Source organism: Megalops cyprinoides, chromosome 14 (genome assembly GCF_013368585.1).
Source record: "Megalops cyprinoides isolate fMegCyp1 chromosome 14, fMegCyp1.pri, whole genome shotgun sequence".
NCBI lineage: Eukaryota > Metazoa > Chordata > Actinopteri > Elopiformes > Megalopidae > Megalops > Megalops cyprinoides.
This window is the reverse complement of record NC_050596.1, coordinates 1,678,153-1,693,796: the sequence shown is the minus strand read 5'-3', so window position 1 is coordinate 1,693,796 and position 15,644 is coordinate 1,678,153. Positions and strand designations below refer to the sequence as shown.

The 15,644-nt window shown below is 43.7% G+C and overlaps 1 protein-coding gene across 2 annotated transcripts; it reads right to left on the bottom strand.

Moving 5' to 3' along the window:
• Positions 1-2,648: 2,648 nt before the first annotated feature.
• Positions 2,649-14,900, bottom strand: sik1 (salt-inducible kinase 1). Of its 2 annotated transcripts, none has more exons than XM_036544919.1 (15): positions 14,839-14,900; positions 14,612-14,693; positions 13,933-14,147; positions 13,593-13,709; positions 10,660-10,723; positions 10,101-10,262; positions 9,865-9,989; positions 9,586-9,709; positions 9,262-9,482; positions 8,858-9,007; positions 8,638-8,745; positions 8,105-8,330; positions 7,640-7,906; positions 7,215-7,440; positions 2,649-6,007 (listed from the first exon to the last, which is right to left on the bottom strand). In XM_036544919.1, the coding sequence occupies exons 3-15, from the start codon at positions 14,083-14,085 to the stop codon at positions 5,503-5,505; spliced, it is 2,448 nt and encodes an 815-aa protein (XP_036400812.1). In that variant the 5' UTR covers positions 14,086-14,147; positions 14,612-14,693; positions 14,839-14,900; the 3' UTR covers positions 2,649-5,502. The 2 variants fall into 2 exon arrangements, with proteins under 2 accessions (XP_036400812.1, XP_036400810.1); XM_036544917.1 differs by having other exon boundaries at positions 14,801-14,886.
• Positions 14,901-15,644: the final 744 nt, after the last annotated feature.

Genomic DNA, 15,644 nt, shown 5'->3' with positions numbered 1-15,644 from the left:
CTGTGCCTCATGAACATACTGATCAGAATCGCAGTTGCTGTTTTATAATGATTAGGCCTCTTCATAAAAAGACAGTTGCCTGTTTAAAAAAAAAAACTTTTGTTGCCACGGTGCTGTGATACAAGCTGTTGTTGTATTGCTAAATGCAAATTAGCAATAATGTTGTTATAATAACAAGACAGTAATGTCTGAGTAATTCAGAAGTTGGCAATTTCTTTAGTTATCTGTTATATTAGTATCCTGACATATCCCGGCAAAGGCTATTGTCAAAATACAGATGTGTTCATTCTGCCTACTAAAGAAAAGTCATTTTATACTCCCTCTACAGGGGATGCCCTGATTTTCTAGGATCCTGTTCTGTCATATGAGACTTCATTAACTCTTAGTTCTTTGGATGGTCTGTCTTCTTTGCATGCCAATTAAAGATTAATTGTAGCACTGTACAAATGGATATTTCCTTAGAAAGCATGCAAACCAAGGTAATCATTGTAAGTGTTTGCTCTATTGTACTACGAATGAGTCAGAATGAATTGATGGTTTGAAAACCGACAGATTCTCAGTTGTACTGTTTTCTGAGCAAGCAACACTATGCCTGGCATAACATTTAAGACGCAGGCACAAAGACATATGGCCTGTTTCCACCAGCCTGTGTTCAGGTACTCCTGAACACAGCCAGCATACACAAATCAAAAGCACAAATCAGATTCAATTATCTGTGTGTTTTCAGGGCGTATGTTTTAAGGAACTACTAATAGCACTGGCACTAAAATGTAAGTTGTGATTAAATTCTGGCCCATATCACTGAAGATGTTCCTCCCTTGCAAGCCAGAGCATCAGCTTTATTTTATATATACTCACTGCCCATACCTTATTTTGCATTAAGAGGGCTATGGCTAAGTTATATTTTGTCTATTTATATGTTGGATTCTCTCCTGCCTTGCTTGCATCCATTTTCTTTGTAGTGTAATGGATGTCACCCTCTCAAAATCTTACCTGAACTATACATTGTTAAAGTCCTAAAAGAATAAATTGGCATCTTTATTCATCCTCAGATCTCTGGGATGGTTTCTTGCCAGAGAAGCGAGGATAACCAATGTGGAAAACTGAGAGAGCAGTCAATTTATAATTTCAGTGGAAACCATTTCAAGAGCAACAGCAGTGGAACAGTGCAATCACTGGGAAATCATTCATTCAGAAGAAAAAAAACACAAAACAAAGAGATGACAAAAGGGTATGATGTGATTCAATCAGACAAGGACAGACATAATGTGATTACAAAAGCCTGAATGGCCATGCTTCACAGATGGACCAATCTTGGCTCAAGTTAAGGAATGCAGTCAAGTTTACCCTAAAGCTAGCACAGACTTTTATGAGACACTATTGACTATTGACTGAAACATATTTCTCTCAAATATTTTAAAGAGTGCTTTTAAGAACGTCATTATTCAATGACGTTCAATCAAATTTGTATGATGTGTGGTCCCATAGCCTTCCTGTGTGGGGAACAAAGTGTGTGTTTGTATGTGTGTGTGGGTGTCTGTGTATGGGTGCATGTATTTGTGTGCTTGTGGTCTATGTGCTGTGTCACTCTGCTGGGATCCTGGCAGCAGTGGAGAGTGTGGGGAAGGAGCAGATCTTTGGTGTTCAGAGTGAAGGCCTCGGCCATCTCATAAAGGTCATGCAAGGCTCATCTCCAAGCCCCCACTTCTTCAGCTTCTCTCAGTATGATCAATCTCATTTGTATTCTTACTCTCTTTCTGGAGATCTGAACCACTGTGTCTGATGACAGTGATATCTATATTTGTGTCATGATGCTAGAGAGGTGAGAGATGTTAGAGAAGTGGTTTGCGACATACATACACATATATATCTTACTATGGCACTTAACAGAATATGACATTATGTATTGACTCCTACTATTGTTTAATCTCTGCCCTTAGATTAAGCTTCTTGTGTGTACCTTTGTAAGTAATTCAGGATAAGAATGTCTGTTAAATGTGAGTCAATTAAAAAATCAAATGCATAAATAAAATAGAAAATAAAAAAAAATAAAATTCCTAGTAGTTGATTAATTCGTAGGTCAATAGGATCATTTACATGTGTTCCTGTGTATTTTGGACACTCTGTGTACATTTCATCTGAGGTATTAAAAGAGTGCAATGTGTATGGCTTTTCCTGTGTTAATGAGTTAATTTTTGATGCGAAATCCTCACAGCAATTGAGGTGGTGAGGACTCTACCTTATGGATGTCCTAATGGCAGCACTGTAGCTCAGGGGACCTCTAGAGCTTGAGGCTCTGTCGTAGCTGTGCATTGTGGGAACCAAGTATACTGAACTTATTTCAGCCTTTTCTCAATTTTCATGTGTGGCCTTATGGTGAAAGAGGGCAGGCTTCGTAAAGGCATGCGTCAAACAAAGCCACAGCAATAACTAGAGCAGCCACCAGGCCAGGCTCAACTAGAAACATCATTTGAGAGGACAGAATTGATAACCTGTTGGGGTAACATTTGAAAGCTTGTGAGAATTGCCCAATGATTGCCAGGTAAAACTCTGTTCAGCAACACAAGTAACACACAGATGGGATATTTAAGAAGTGAATTTTATTTAAATAAATAGCAACATAAATAAAACCTTCACATACTCACCCACATTCACATACATACATTGACATCAGTCAAATTGCATATGCAAATAAAAAAAAAATTCACACATCAGCATGGAAAATTAAGCTGTAGTGTTTTAACAGTTATTCCTCGGTCAAAAACACCACCTAGACACACTTTTCTAAACCAATAAGAGAAAGATAAAAATCTTGGATGAGAAATATTCAAAATAAAGTGCATTCTTAGAATAGAAAATTAAATTAAAATATTAAAACTGGGATTTTGAACCTCTGGCCTGAGGCTGGACAATACCTTTTGTTTTTCCTCTCTAATGTGCTTTTCAAGTTCTCTGGACGTGCCTGAGAACATGCTAAGAATATCTGTCCAAAAACTGGAGCATCTTCCTTCTTCTGATTGTTTTGTTGGATTTGTTCAGAAGGCACAGGCATTAGCAGTCAGTGTGATTCAGCTAACATGACTTAATTTTTTTTCTTTGAAACCTGATGAAAATATCATGGAAGACTCAAGGAAGAAGTCACCACTGGGAAGGTGTGGTTAATAGGCCATCATTTTAAACAAACGACAAAGAAAAAAATATAACAGTATTTATACTATTGTACAAATACAGTGGAAATGCAGTGCGTAAAAAGTCAAGGTGGCATTGTAAAATGTCTCATCAAATACATAACAATAAATAAACCCACCAGGCAACACTGCTTACTGTCTCAAACACTTTCTTGAAAAACCCTTTCAACCTGACATACTGTACAATAAGTAGTCCAGGAAAAGTCTATTGCTAAGTGCAGTTTTCAACTCTTTTAAAAAAAGAGTTACAAAAATGACACATGGGTAAAAAAATGCTAACATCATTCTTGTGAGAGTGAAAACTCCACTTTTGCAAGTAGAGTCACTCCTCACCATTAACCCCAATAGCTGAGATCACCATTTAAAAATTAACCCTGTCTCTGTTCCTTCACATAACAGTGGGTCACACACACAGCAGCAGTACATCTCCACACCACTTCTCTTTGGCTTATTCTAATACTGTCATTTTGCTACAAAGCCAGCTAGGACACGAAGGCAACCTGTGTGAGAGAGGGAGATGAAGCAGGAAATGGTCTGGGACCTTGAGCAGGTGTTGACAGCGAGTACCTTTGTCTATGTTATTCTGCTTTTAACAACACAAACACGAGAATTTTTTTCTTCAGTTACTGAATTAAAAGAAATTTGGTGATACAGAATAGCAATTCCTATGAACACGTGGAAAAATTGCCTCAATTCGTACAAAAATGGAAAAATACACAAACACACAAGATAAATGATCATAAGCTTGCACAACTCAACAGTTTCCTATGTCAGTTTTTTCTTTGAATTTCAATGTGAAATATTGCACACATCCCAGGATCTTTGTTCTCTATATGGAAAGATGTCTACAGTAAAACATCAAAAAAGAAAAGCAAGGTGGGGAACTCAGATGAGAACAAACCAAGCAAACCAGTTCATTCCCAATGGCTGCATAGGTGTGTAAATCTTTAAATATGTGTTACTCAATCTCAACTATGAATAAATGTTTGTTAAATTATCATACAAGGGATTACATTAATTTGATCTTTATGAATCCTAATTTTGAGGATCCATTAATACAAAATTAGCACAGGTTACTGGCAGACATACCAGAGAAAGGGTGATTTGTACTGAAAGCAAAAATACTCCCACGATACTGAAAAGGATGTAGTCTCTGCAGTTTGGTCTGTATGTTTTAGTTAAAACCTCATCATGGTGGACACAGAGAGCATGGACTTCTCAGTAGGATGGCGGCACAGTGACAACATGAACATGGCAAGTGTCTGGTGACCCGCCCAGGAAACACGGCATGAGACCAATTACAATGTTGTAGTCATGACAACCAGGTATTCAGCTTTGTAAAGGAAGATACAGAGTGATGAAACACTCTTTCTGCTGCTGTTTTGTAGACTGTAGAGAGGCAGCAATAATTGAGTTTTTTCAAAATGTACTTGAAGCAAAACAGAAAAGGCTAGCTCTTAAGAGCCATCCTGCCACACCAAAGCCTGTGCCACATAATAAAACAAGTCCTCTCTGTCTCTATATTCAGTGACGTAAAGGTTCATAGCTTACCAATAGCCACCTTTTAAAATGAAACCCCAAACAGTACCTATTGTGCTTTAGTTAATAAGTTAGCATATCCTTTAGCTTCTAATGATGCAGCTGTGCCAGTGATTTATCATTGTTGTTTTCTGAGCAGCAGAGTTATGCAGTTATTCTGTTGCTTGAAAATAAACAAGAGCATGAATAACAAAAAGCTGCTATTAATGTTATTGTTTCAACTTGTTTAAAACTTTCTGAATTTCTTGACACTGCACATTTTAAAGATTTTTTTTTCTGCAGTGAATAATCAAACGGAAAACAAAACAAAGAAGCTTTGGTTTCTAACAAAAAAAAAGATCACTTCCAAATAAAAGAGGGCATGGTCCTGTCAGTAAAGGTGGACACTTGGCAGGAAGACTGGGCCATTCCTACAGAAATATGTTTTCGGGGGGAAACCCTCCAATCATGGTGACCATGTCTGAAAGGACTGAGTGCAGCAGCACACACTAGTCCTTGGAGTTTCAAATGAGACAAGTCACTCTCACTGTCCCATGACATGAGACAGAAAGTCCACAAGCCCCAGGCCAGGTCCAGTATTGCTTTTCTGAGGGTCTGGACTAGGCTGAGGGCCTCCACTGGAGTTTGGTTATTGCTCATCTCAGATTACATACACACCCATGTACGCAAGTGGACGCAAGGGAACCGAGCCACCAATGGAATGAAATGGGGGCACCTTTCAGTTTCTCAGGCAGACTCATCCGCTGTCCTCTGTATGGTCTCAGGAAGTACGCCTCTATCTCACCATCACGCAGCTGCTGAGCTGCTGCTGCTGGCTGGTGGCCCCCAACTCCTGCATGTCCACCTCTCTACTGGGCGTCATGCTGTTGCTCCAGCCACCCCGACGCGGCAGGAAAGAGATGTGGGGCTGGGTCTGGGGTGGAGCCTGGAGCTGGGCCAGGGTCAGGGGTGGGGCCTGGGGCTGGGTGCTGATGTGCAGTCGAGCTTCCAGAAGGTGGGCAGCCGAGGCCACCGGTGACAGAGTGCAGGACGTGGATGAAGAGCAGGAGGAAGAGGAGGAGGAGGACTCTGGAGGCTGCTGCCAGAGAACATGTTGCAGAGTGAGGGGGGCCTGGCCATGTGACAGAGGCTGTTGGGACTCAGGCAGCAGGAGAGAAGGGGGAGGAGGCTCACTGAAGAGGGGGGATGGGGAGAAGAGGCCAGAAGATGGGGGAGAAGGAGGGTGTTGCTGGCTGAAGAGGAGGATGGGCTGCTGCTGCTGGTGCTGCATCTGGAGCATCCTGTACAGACAGTGATAGAACCAGGGGTTATTCAGATAGAAGAGTTACACCAAAAACAGGCCCGGTGTCTGGGGAGGACAAATGGGGAAGTTGTCCCGGGCCCAGCCCAGGAGGGGCCCAGGAGAGAGAGTGATCCTAACTCATAAATGTTGGCCATTGATTGGTGGAATATGTAGACAAATTTATATGTTTTCAGAAAGTGTTCACATTATTTGCTTTGAATACATGATGCTTGCCATCAAATCAGTTATCTTCATTCTACAATATGTATCCTAAACATGTCCCCCCTATTATATTGCAAAATGGTTTGGTCTTAAGAGTAGTCCTACATTAATTTGTCCACACCCCCTTTACCAAATCAAGCTATAAAAGTGTCTACTCACAAATCTGGCTCTCAAAAGTGAAAAGAAAAGAGAAAAATGAAGATGACTAGCCTGCTAATGCATACTCATGCAAGTGAGCGCAGAAGTTTGCTGGCTCATTTCCTGTCACTGTTCATTTAGTGAGATTATCTGGAACTTAAAACTTGAAGTAAGGAATGCACTTTCCCCATTGCACAGCAAATTAGCTTGCTAGTGAAATGAGAACCCTACTAGACATTAGTGAGGTAGTTTAGCTATCTTGACAGTTGCTGAATTTGACTTGCCGGTTTCACATTATTTATTATTAGTGTGCAGTTGGAATAGTTTGCTACTTTATGCTGTTGTATTTTAAACTCTTGTAACTATTGAGTCTAACATGGTAGCTACCTATCTGCCCTTGGTTATGCCGGTGACTGTCTCGGGTAGTGAATCTGCGTTCAGTAAGATGAAACTTATAAAAAACTATTTGCCATGTCTCAAGACAGATTAAATGCTTTGGCACTGCTTTCAATAGAGAGCCAGTTGGTGCAGAATCTGGACTTTAAGAACATAATACATGACTTTGCTACCAATAAGGTGCAGCGGATGACACACAGATGACTGTTTTTTGAGTGTTTTTGAATGACATTTCAGTTGTCCTAACAATAAAGCATATTATATTCCAATATTCCAAGCGTCCTGTCAAGCATATTTTTATTTTAATTGGGGTGGGGGCAGGGGCCCATTGAAATAATTTTGTCCCGGGCCCAGGCATCATGCACACCGACCCTGACCACAAATACACTCCCCGTATAGACACCTAGAGATGAGGCTCAAAATGGAATGGGGGGGAGAGACTGTCTCACCTCTGCTGGTGCAGTACCTCCTCCAGCAGGCTGCGACGGTCCCGGGGGCCTGTAGAGCTATGGAGCCCTGAGGGGGCACACAGAGCTGGTCCGAGGGAGCCACGGCTGCCCCTGGGGCAGGAGCTCGGGGGGCACACCTGTCTGGCTAGGCCCTTGATCTTGTTGAGTCCCAGCAGGCCTTTGGTGCGAGTGTTCTTTCTTAGCTGCTGCCGGAAAGCCTTCAGACCTGGGGGCAGAGAGGACTTTCAGCTTATTCTCCCACACTAATTTCTTCTTCAACTGGATCTACATGGAAGAAAAAGCCTTTTCTGTCTTTGTGCTCATGATGTCCATAGCTGATTGAATCAGCACACTAACACCCTCACCCTAACTAGGAGATCAGATCAGCGTTTGAATAGGAGATCTCTGGCACTTCCTGGACATACCTTGAGTGAGGGAGGTGTCAGATGCCCTGCGTCCCTCCTGGAAGTTGGCGCCGGGGATGGAGCCCTTCGCCTGGAGCATTAGGGTAGAGGACTGCGTGAGGGGGGCACCGGCGGGGGTGAGGGTGCCGGGGCCTGCTGTGGATGCCAGGAGGGCAGACAGGCCGCCCATGGGGGTTGACAGGACGGGGCTTGTAGTGGAGGAGGACGACTTCAGGCAGCTGTCAGAGGAGGCGCCATCCGAGGGACTGACAGAGGACACCACAATACCTGAGTGGGAGTGAGAGGGGTGGCAATGTTTAGGCACATGTGGGAATCTCAATCTTTCTGAAGGAGTGTAGTCCTAAATGCAAGGACTTGTATGTTTATATAGTTCTTTATGTTTTGTACATTGACCATAAATGAAAAGTTTTTGAGAATGGCTGCAGTGAAATAGAAGATGAGGAGCATGCACCATTTTACACTCACAGGGAGGGTTGCACTGGTGGAAGCGGGCTGAGACCTCGGCCAAGGTGTGTCGGCGGGAGGTGTTGCTGGGCAGGTGAGGCGGGGAGGCTGCCTGTGGCCCCTCGTCCTCGTCCAGGTCACGGGGGCGCACCTCTTCGCTGATTGTGGTCTCCAGTAGGCTGTTCGGGGAGATGGAGCGGTTCCGTAGGAGCCCGTTCAGGCTGGCCTCCACAGGGAAGACCACGCGCTGGAGGAGGAGGGGGAGGGAGAGGAGTTCACGTTAGCCATGCCTCTCAGGGTGAGGGGCACACAGACACGGGTGGGGCAGGGCGGCAGAAGCGCACTGGAGCAGCAAAAAGCCTCACATGTTCACATCAGCAATCTGAAACGAGACCCAATTCTCACCCACCACGTGGTCTGGGAGCTGAGGCCAGGGGGAGAGCTAAAACGGCATCTGACGTGGTAAGACTGATGATGCTAACCGCTAACACTCCTAACCCAAATGAACAGCTAAGTGCGGCTACGTACGAGCGCCTGCAGGTATGTCTGCTCACCTGGAACAGGCCACCGGACTCACACTCCATCTCAGAATGTACGGGTATACTCTGCTTTGCCGGGAAGGGGAAGGCCGATTTGAAGCCGTCAGAGGATTCTGTCATCACCTGTGTGAGGAGGAATACGGATATGAGACCACACTGTGACTGCTCGGCCCTCCACAGAGCAACCACTGACCATGAGGTGAGTGCAGGAGGTGAGCAGATTAAGGATGCTGACCTCAGGAGCGGCCGAGTCGGAAGTGCTGCGGGGCCTCGTGGCCCAGGCCCCACATGGTCGGCTCAGCTGGTGGCTGCGGTGCTCCTTTACCCTCTCCAGGAGCAGGTAATAGATGGCAGAGAAGTGGTTGTAGCTGCTGTTCTGGAGGGACTGAAACAACAGGCAGGGGGTCAGTTTGAGCTGCGTTTTTCACATTCTGAGAATCAGTCTTTCAGAGGAGGTGCAGCACATCCCCCCAGGGAACACTTAGGAATCTAAACTCAGCCGGAAACCGAATTCAGAGAGCTTTCAATACACTTCCTTTGTCCTGGAAACTCTCACAGCAAAGCAACTTTAAGGTGTGGATGTGACTAGGGCCCTGATATGCCTGCCGTACACTAACAGGCCCCTCTCTGCCCACTCACCTCGATGGTCCTCTGCCTGTCGATGCCCAGTGTCTGCATGATGCTTAGCACGGGTTCGCTGTAGTCACCCAGGTTGGAGTTGTAGTCTGTGATGGACAGGGACAGTGTCTGGCATGGGGCTGCAGGGTCTGCCAGCATCCAGCGGTGCTGCTTGATCTGGGCAATGCTGATCCGCTTGGCTGGGTCCACCACCAGCATCTTTCGGATCAGGTTCTCACAGTCTGAGAGGGATGGATGGAGAGTGAGAGGGGGTGAAAGGGGTCAGTCGCAGAGTAGGCAGGAGTGTGTGTGCGTGTTTTGGTGCATCCGTGTGAATACGCGTACCTTGCGACATGAAGAAAGGAATTCGGAACCGCCCCTCTGTGACCCTTTGTCTCAGTGCAGGGAGACTTGGGCCATCAAAAGGCAGGGAGCCACACACCAGCACATACAGAACCACGCCCAGACTCTGTGGAGGAACAGAAAGGACCATCAGTCATCTCTCCTTCAATGCCTGTTTTTACACCATTTCCTCCCAGAGAAAAAAACACTGCTGCTGCAGTGCTGCTAAACCAGAGCCACACTATTCAGCACTAAACCATCACCCGCTCCCCAGGTCCTTACCCAAATATCCAGCTGGGGCCCCTCGTACTCCTTCCCCTCAAAGACCTCAGGTGCCGCATAGGGAGGACTTCCGCACCAGGTCGACAGAGGCTCTCCTGCATTGTAGAAGTTCCCAAAGCCAAAGTCTAGGGGTGGGAAAGGGACAGATGAAGTTTAATTATTGCAATGGTTGAAGATTGGACTCCTGGGATTTGATCCCACAGCTGTCCTGTAAGAGTGAAGTGCTCTATACCCACCTGCCAGCTTGATATTCATGTTGGCATCTAGAAGGAGGTTCTCCGTCTTCAAGTCCCTGTGCACAATGTGATGTCTGTGACAGTAGTCAACTGCCGCCAGGATCTGCCAAAACTTCTTCCGTGCCTCACCTTCACTCATCCTCCCATTGGATGTCAGATAATCTGCAGTGGGGGTAGGGGTGGGGTTAATAAAGGAATTCCTCTAGATTCTCAGAGAGTGCAGCCAAAAGCCACAGTGGGGAAGATCTTGTCATCAAAACTCTGCTGGCCTTGTCTTTTAACTCTACAATTTCAGTGTGTCAAAAACAATGCTAGCTCCGCCTCCATGAGACATTCTGAGTCATAACTAGAGATTAGTGAATGCCCTCTGAAATCTTCTTGCTTTGAGAGGAGGCTGCATTCATTCCACTAGCCTAATCAGCACCTGCTGCCCTGGGCTGCGCACACTTCGGCTGGACCACGTCAGACATGCTGGACGCTGGCCAATCCCTTTACAACAGTCCCCACAAACCAGCAGAAAGCACCATTAGGTGTAGGGAAAACTGGAACATTAGCTTACCAAACATCTCTCCGTTTTTTGCATATTCTGTGACAATGTACAGCATGTCTTTGGTCTCCATGACCTGAAACACACAAAAGAAACAAATGTGTCATTTTACCCAAACTACAGCTTCAGCTTGTTAAATACAATATTTCATTATACTTACAACTGTACTTGTACAACCAGACAGACTCTTAGATATGATGGTAGAACAATAGATGCAATTTCAAATAGCCCTTTTGTCAGCAAGTACATTGACTAAAACTAGAATGTTGGAAGAAATGCACTGGAGACATTTACAGACATATATTTTCCCTTATTGGTTAAATATTTCTCCACTTCTAACATAACTCCTGCTACTCTCATGTCATGAGATCATTTTCCATGAGATGCACTGTTACGTAAGTGAGTACGTGAGTGTTCATGGGGCAGTTCCTCAATCTTTTTCATAGCAGCATATGAATTAATGCCCCAGGTGTCTTGCCTGCACTTCCATTCCATTTCCGATGGCGCTACCACCAGTCTCCACTTTACTACCCCTTGAATATTCCATCTGGGCCTTCAGAAGTTCACTCATCACATCCAGCCTGTGTGCACATAGTAGACATTGTTCCAGAGTTGGAATACCACAGTACCACAAACATCATAATGTCTCCTGAAATTCTGGAAGAATAAACTTCCAAATTCTCCCGAGAATTTGCGCATGATGTCTGAATTGGCTAGACTGGCACAGCAGATAACAGAGGAGTTCTCAAGAAGAGTCGTGAAAACAAAGTCTTGCATGCAGGGTTAGTGAAACACAAATGACTGTGCCAAGCTGTAATTTGAAATACACAGCTGACAGCTGCTTTGGGAAGGGGGTGTCACAGGTCATTTTGGAGGAAATGTTGTGTAAAGAGGGCCATCAATCAGACCGGAAAGGATTCTGAAGTATTCCTTCTTTCTGGGAACATGACGGCATTCTACACAACGGCCTAATGAGGGCAGCCTGCGTCAGAGTCAGAGAAGAGGTGCTGATTTGAAGAGAACCTTTCAGGAATAAGTGATTGATTTTCCACACATTAATCTTGTATTTTTTTTTCAAAATATGCGAACAACATCAGACAGGGAAGGCCAATAAGAATGATGTGTGGAGCTGTGAGAAAAAAGCGGCTCTCTCTGGTCTTCATGCCCAATTATATGAGCTTTCCGATCACTGAAATAGGGGGTTTATTGTTTTGGTTTTAGGGGTCACTGGCTTCTCTTTTTTTATTTGCTATGGTTCCCAGTAATCAGTACGCCAGCAATGACAGAGAGCCAGTAGTGACTAATGTTAATTCACTGTGTTATTGGAAAAAAAGGCCAGGGGTCCAACCCTGGTCCACTACATTTGCTGCTTTCTCCACAAATCCCCCTGAGAGCCTGAAGAAATGAACATGACCAAAAATACACCCGCCAGGATGGGAATTGTACACTTTCCTCCCTCAAAGGCAAACAGTGCGACCTTGCATGGCCCAAGGGGACTGTGTTTGTGGGCAGAGAGAGAGTGGAACTGTGACAGTCAGGTTAAAGAAACACCCACGAGATATTGCTGTGGCAGCTGTGATCTATTGTGTGCTTTGTCACACAGACCTACACAAGAAACAAAAATGTTTCTCCCTTTCCTCCTCAGCACGCACACACAGACATGGACATTTTTAGAGAACCACTTCATTGTAAGAAGCATCCTCACCAAGGCCAGATTAATGTTTTTGGTTTGTTGATTGTTGTCCAGTGTCTTAGACAACTCTACCTGCGCAACTGAACTCATTTGTTGGGCAGCAACCTCTGTTACACTACTATTCTCTTTTAGGTACCATGTTTTACAGGAATAATCAAATTCATATACCATGATATCAGGTAAAATGATTTAGATTTATATCTGCAAGAAAAATACAGCTTTAGAGCATTCATTAATTATTAAGGTATCAAAATCAAATCCAGTATGAATGAATTATACAGTATCATGAACATTCATTTGAGCTGGGGTTGTAAAGAATGTTAAAGCAGTGCTCATCTGTGCTGATTTTTACATAATTTAGGTTGTTTGGGAACACTTTAGTAATGTCAATGCTCAGCCAAATCCTCAGTCTATTAATCCTCAAATCACAAAACAAAAACAAAACACATGGAACAAAATAGCATATAATAATAATGATAATAATAATAATAATAATAATAATAATAATAATAACTACGCACTTTCTGATTGTTGAACCTCTTAGACAAAAATCGGATTTATTTAACTAAATCTCATAGGCGCTACATGTGCAATGACTGGAAGCACACCTTCACGTGACTGGTCATGCACATTGCTCCTGACTCGATCTTAGTTGAGCCGAGACCCGTAAATCGCTGCTCATCCCTGATCAGTAACACTCTCTGTCTCACACACGGAAAACAACGGAGAGGTCAAAAGGGATTACGCTAATAGTTCTTAATTTACGTTTCTGAGCACCATGTCCAGGGAGCAGTAGCAAATCGACTGCCGAGACACATGGACAGAAAGCGGGTTTCGTGGCAACGTGAAGCAGGAAAATGTATTCTGTGTAATGAATCACCCTGTCAATAAGGAGTGATCTGTTTCTAGTAGCATGAGACACCAGCTTTACATTTATTTAAATAATATTCCATTCACAACTACAAGTATGAAAACAATTATGCAGAGCCCCTACTGTAAATTAATAATAAACTCAACATTTAGAACAAAACACTGATTAGTTATCTCGCCGTGCCTCCCCACGCTCCCGCACTTCCTAAACTGAACCTCGGTCTTACAGTAGGCCTACTACAAAACCTGCACCCGCCCTGTCACTGGAGACTTGCTCCTGCTTTCCCCGCACAGCAGCCACCACTCGTGTCATAACCGGTAGGTGTGCAGAGGATGCATATACTGTATGAAAAATACGTTTAATCTCAGAGCGCAGCGTTACCTGGTAAAGCTTGATGATGTGGGGATGGTTTAGGAGCTTCATGATCTGGACTTCTCTGTAGATCTTCTCCAGGTTGGAGGAGTTCAGTCTCGTCTTGTCGATGATTTTGATAGCAACCTGTGTGTGGAAAAACAAAAACAAAATGTAGGCCTATTCCTCTTTTCATGAGTTTACATTTGCAAAACTGAAATTTCCTTATTAAAATATACAGTAAATAAATGAATTCAATCACATCGTAATGAGGTAGGCTACTAATAAAATTAACAAAAAGGGAGTAGCGTGATGAATAATAATCGAAAGTTCTTTGTTTATGCAAAAGACAAATGCAAAGTAGATGTACCTGCGTTTTAGTCACTTTATGCCTGGCCAGTTTGACCACGGCGAAGTTTCCTTTCCCCAGCGTTCGTATGATTTCATAGAAGCCGACCTGAAGAGGCCTGACGTTCGGACAACTCGACTGAGACACCGAGCCACCCTCTGTCATGATCACCATGATGGCAAATGATTGTCTAAATACTCCAGGGGAATTTGTTCGTTTTCGTTAGTATTTTAAGCCTGCATAAAACAAGAAGAAAAATTCAGTTTGATCTTTAGGAAGATGAAGACATTTATTTATTTATGTTGTTATTTATAGTCTATTATTCATATTGATTTTACTTTAATATTAAAATTTTAAATGAAATCGACATTAGACAACGAAATATGACTGCGAAATCAGTTCCGTAATTCAGTAAGAAATGCTTTAGCTATAATCCAACTTGCCGGCTTTACTGTAACATCATGTACTGATATTTTGACAGAAACATCCTTACAAACCTTTTCCGCCGACGGAAGGTACTGGCTTTCTTACAATCGCTCCTAAGGCTTATTGTAATATACCGATGAAGTGAAAGTCGCATTAAAAGTACGATTTCAGCTAAATCATCTATAACTGCACCAAGAGTCGCCTCTATTATTCAACATAGCGAAAAGCAAACGCAGAAATAGTGGAACTCAATAGTGGAACTCAATTTACTTACCTTCACGGGCGATCCGAAGCTCATTCCAAACTTGTAATAATATGCTTCAGTTCATACAACAGTAGTTCCATTTGACAATTAACTTTGTAAAAAGAAGAAGAAAGTAATGCGGGTGAAACTCGTGAAACGTTTATATAGAAATACACGTTATAAACCAGTCGTATTTTAGCTATAAATGAAACTACGTACAGTGCATCCCTTCTGTCTACATCGTGCTCAGCACTTACTGTGCGTTCTACTGGCATGCAGGCAGCTACAGTCTGATACTCAGTTGGGGAACTCCACCCCCTCCTCCCTTCCATAACAAATTGATACCTACCTTATTAACGTCACATTCGCGTCAGAGCTTCTAGCAGGGCGCAAGGCCGGGCGAGCGCGCAAGGCACAAGTTGCTTGGCAACTGATCGGCTCTGCATGCTCTGACGCGAGTGCTGATGGAGAGGTTGCTTGGAGATGAAGACGATGACGCCAATCCCGGAGATGTGTCACCACGTGATTTTTCCTCTCAAGCTGTTATTGTTGTGAGCCCGGCCTGTGCCGGCTCCTCCTGCTGGAAGGCATTTGGCAGTTTCAAAAAATGTTTGCTCCGTTTCCCAGCTCCCCCTCCCTCTGCTTTAAATCGCTGCAAGGACAAGCTACGCGACTAAAGCGACTTCGCATCTGGCTGAAAGCGACAGCCGAAAGTGTTTCGACCTCTGTGCATGTTTATCGTGATAGCTGAATGCCTCCTTAGCATTCATTCAATTGGTCTGTTTCACATGTCTTTAATTTTATTCGGTTGTATCTATATGTGCAGATTTCTTTTATTTATTTAATTTTAGCACTGTATATCTGTGTTGTGTTTTGTTGCTGCGATATTATCGTTAGTTTGACCGTGCCAATGAATTTGTGTTGTTGTTTATGTGATTTTATGCTCCTATGCGTCTGTGTATGCATGTGAGTGTATGTGTTTTTGAAAGAAAAAGGGGGATTAGATTTATACAGCCTCTGCCCATAAAGAGGTGTTATCTCAGAGGAGCTATGTGAGAATTTC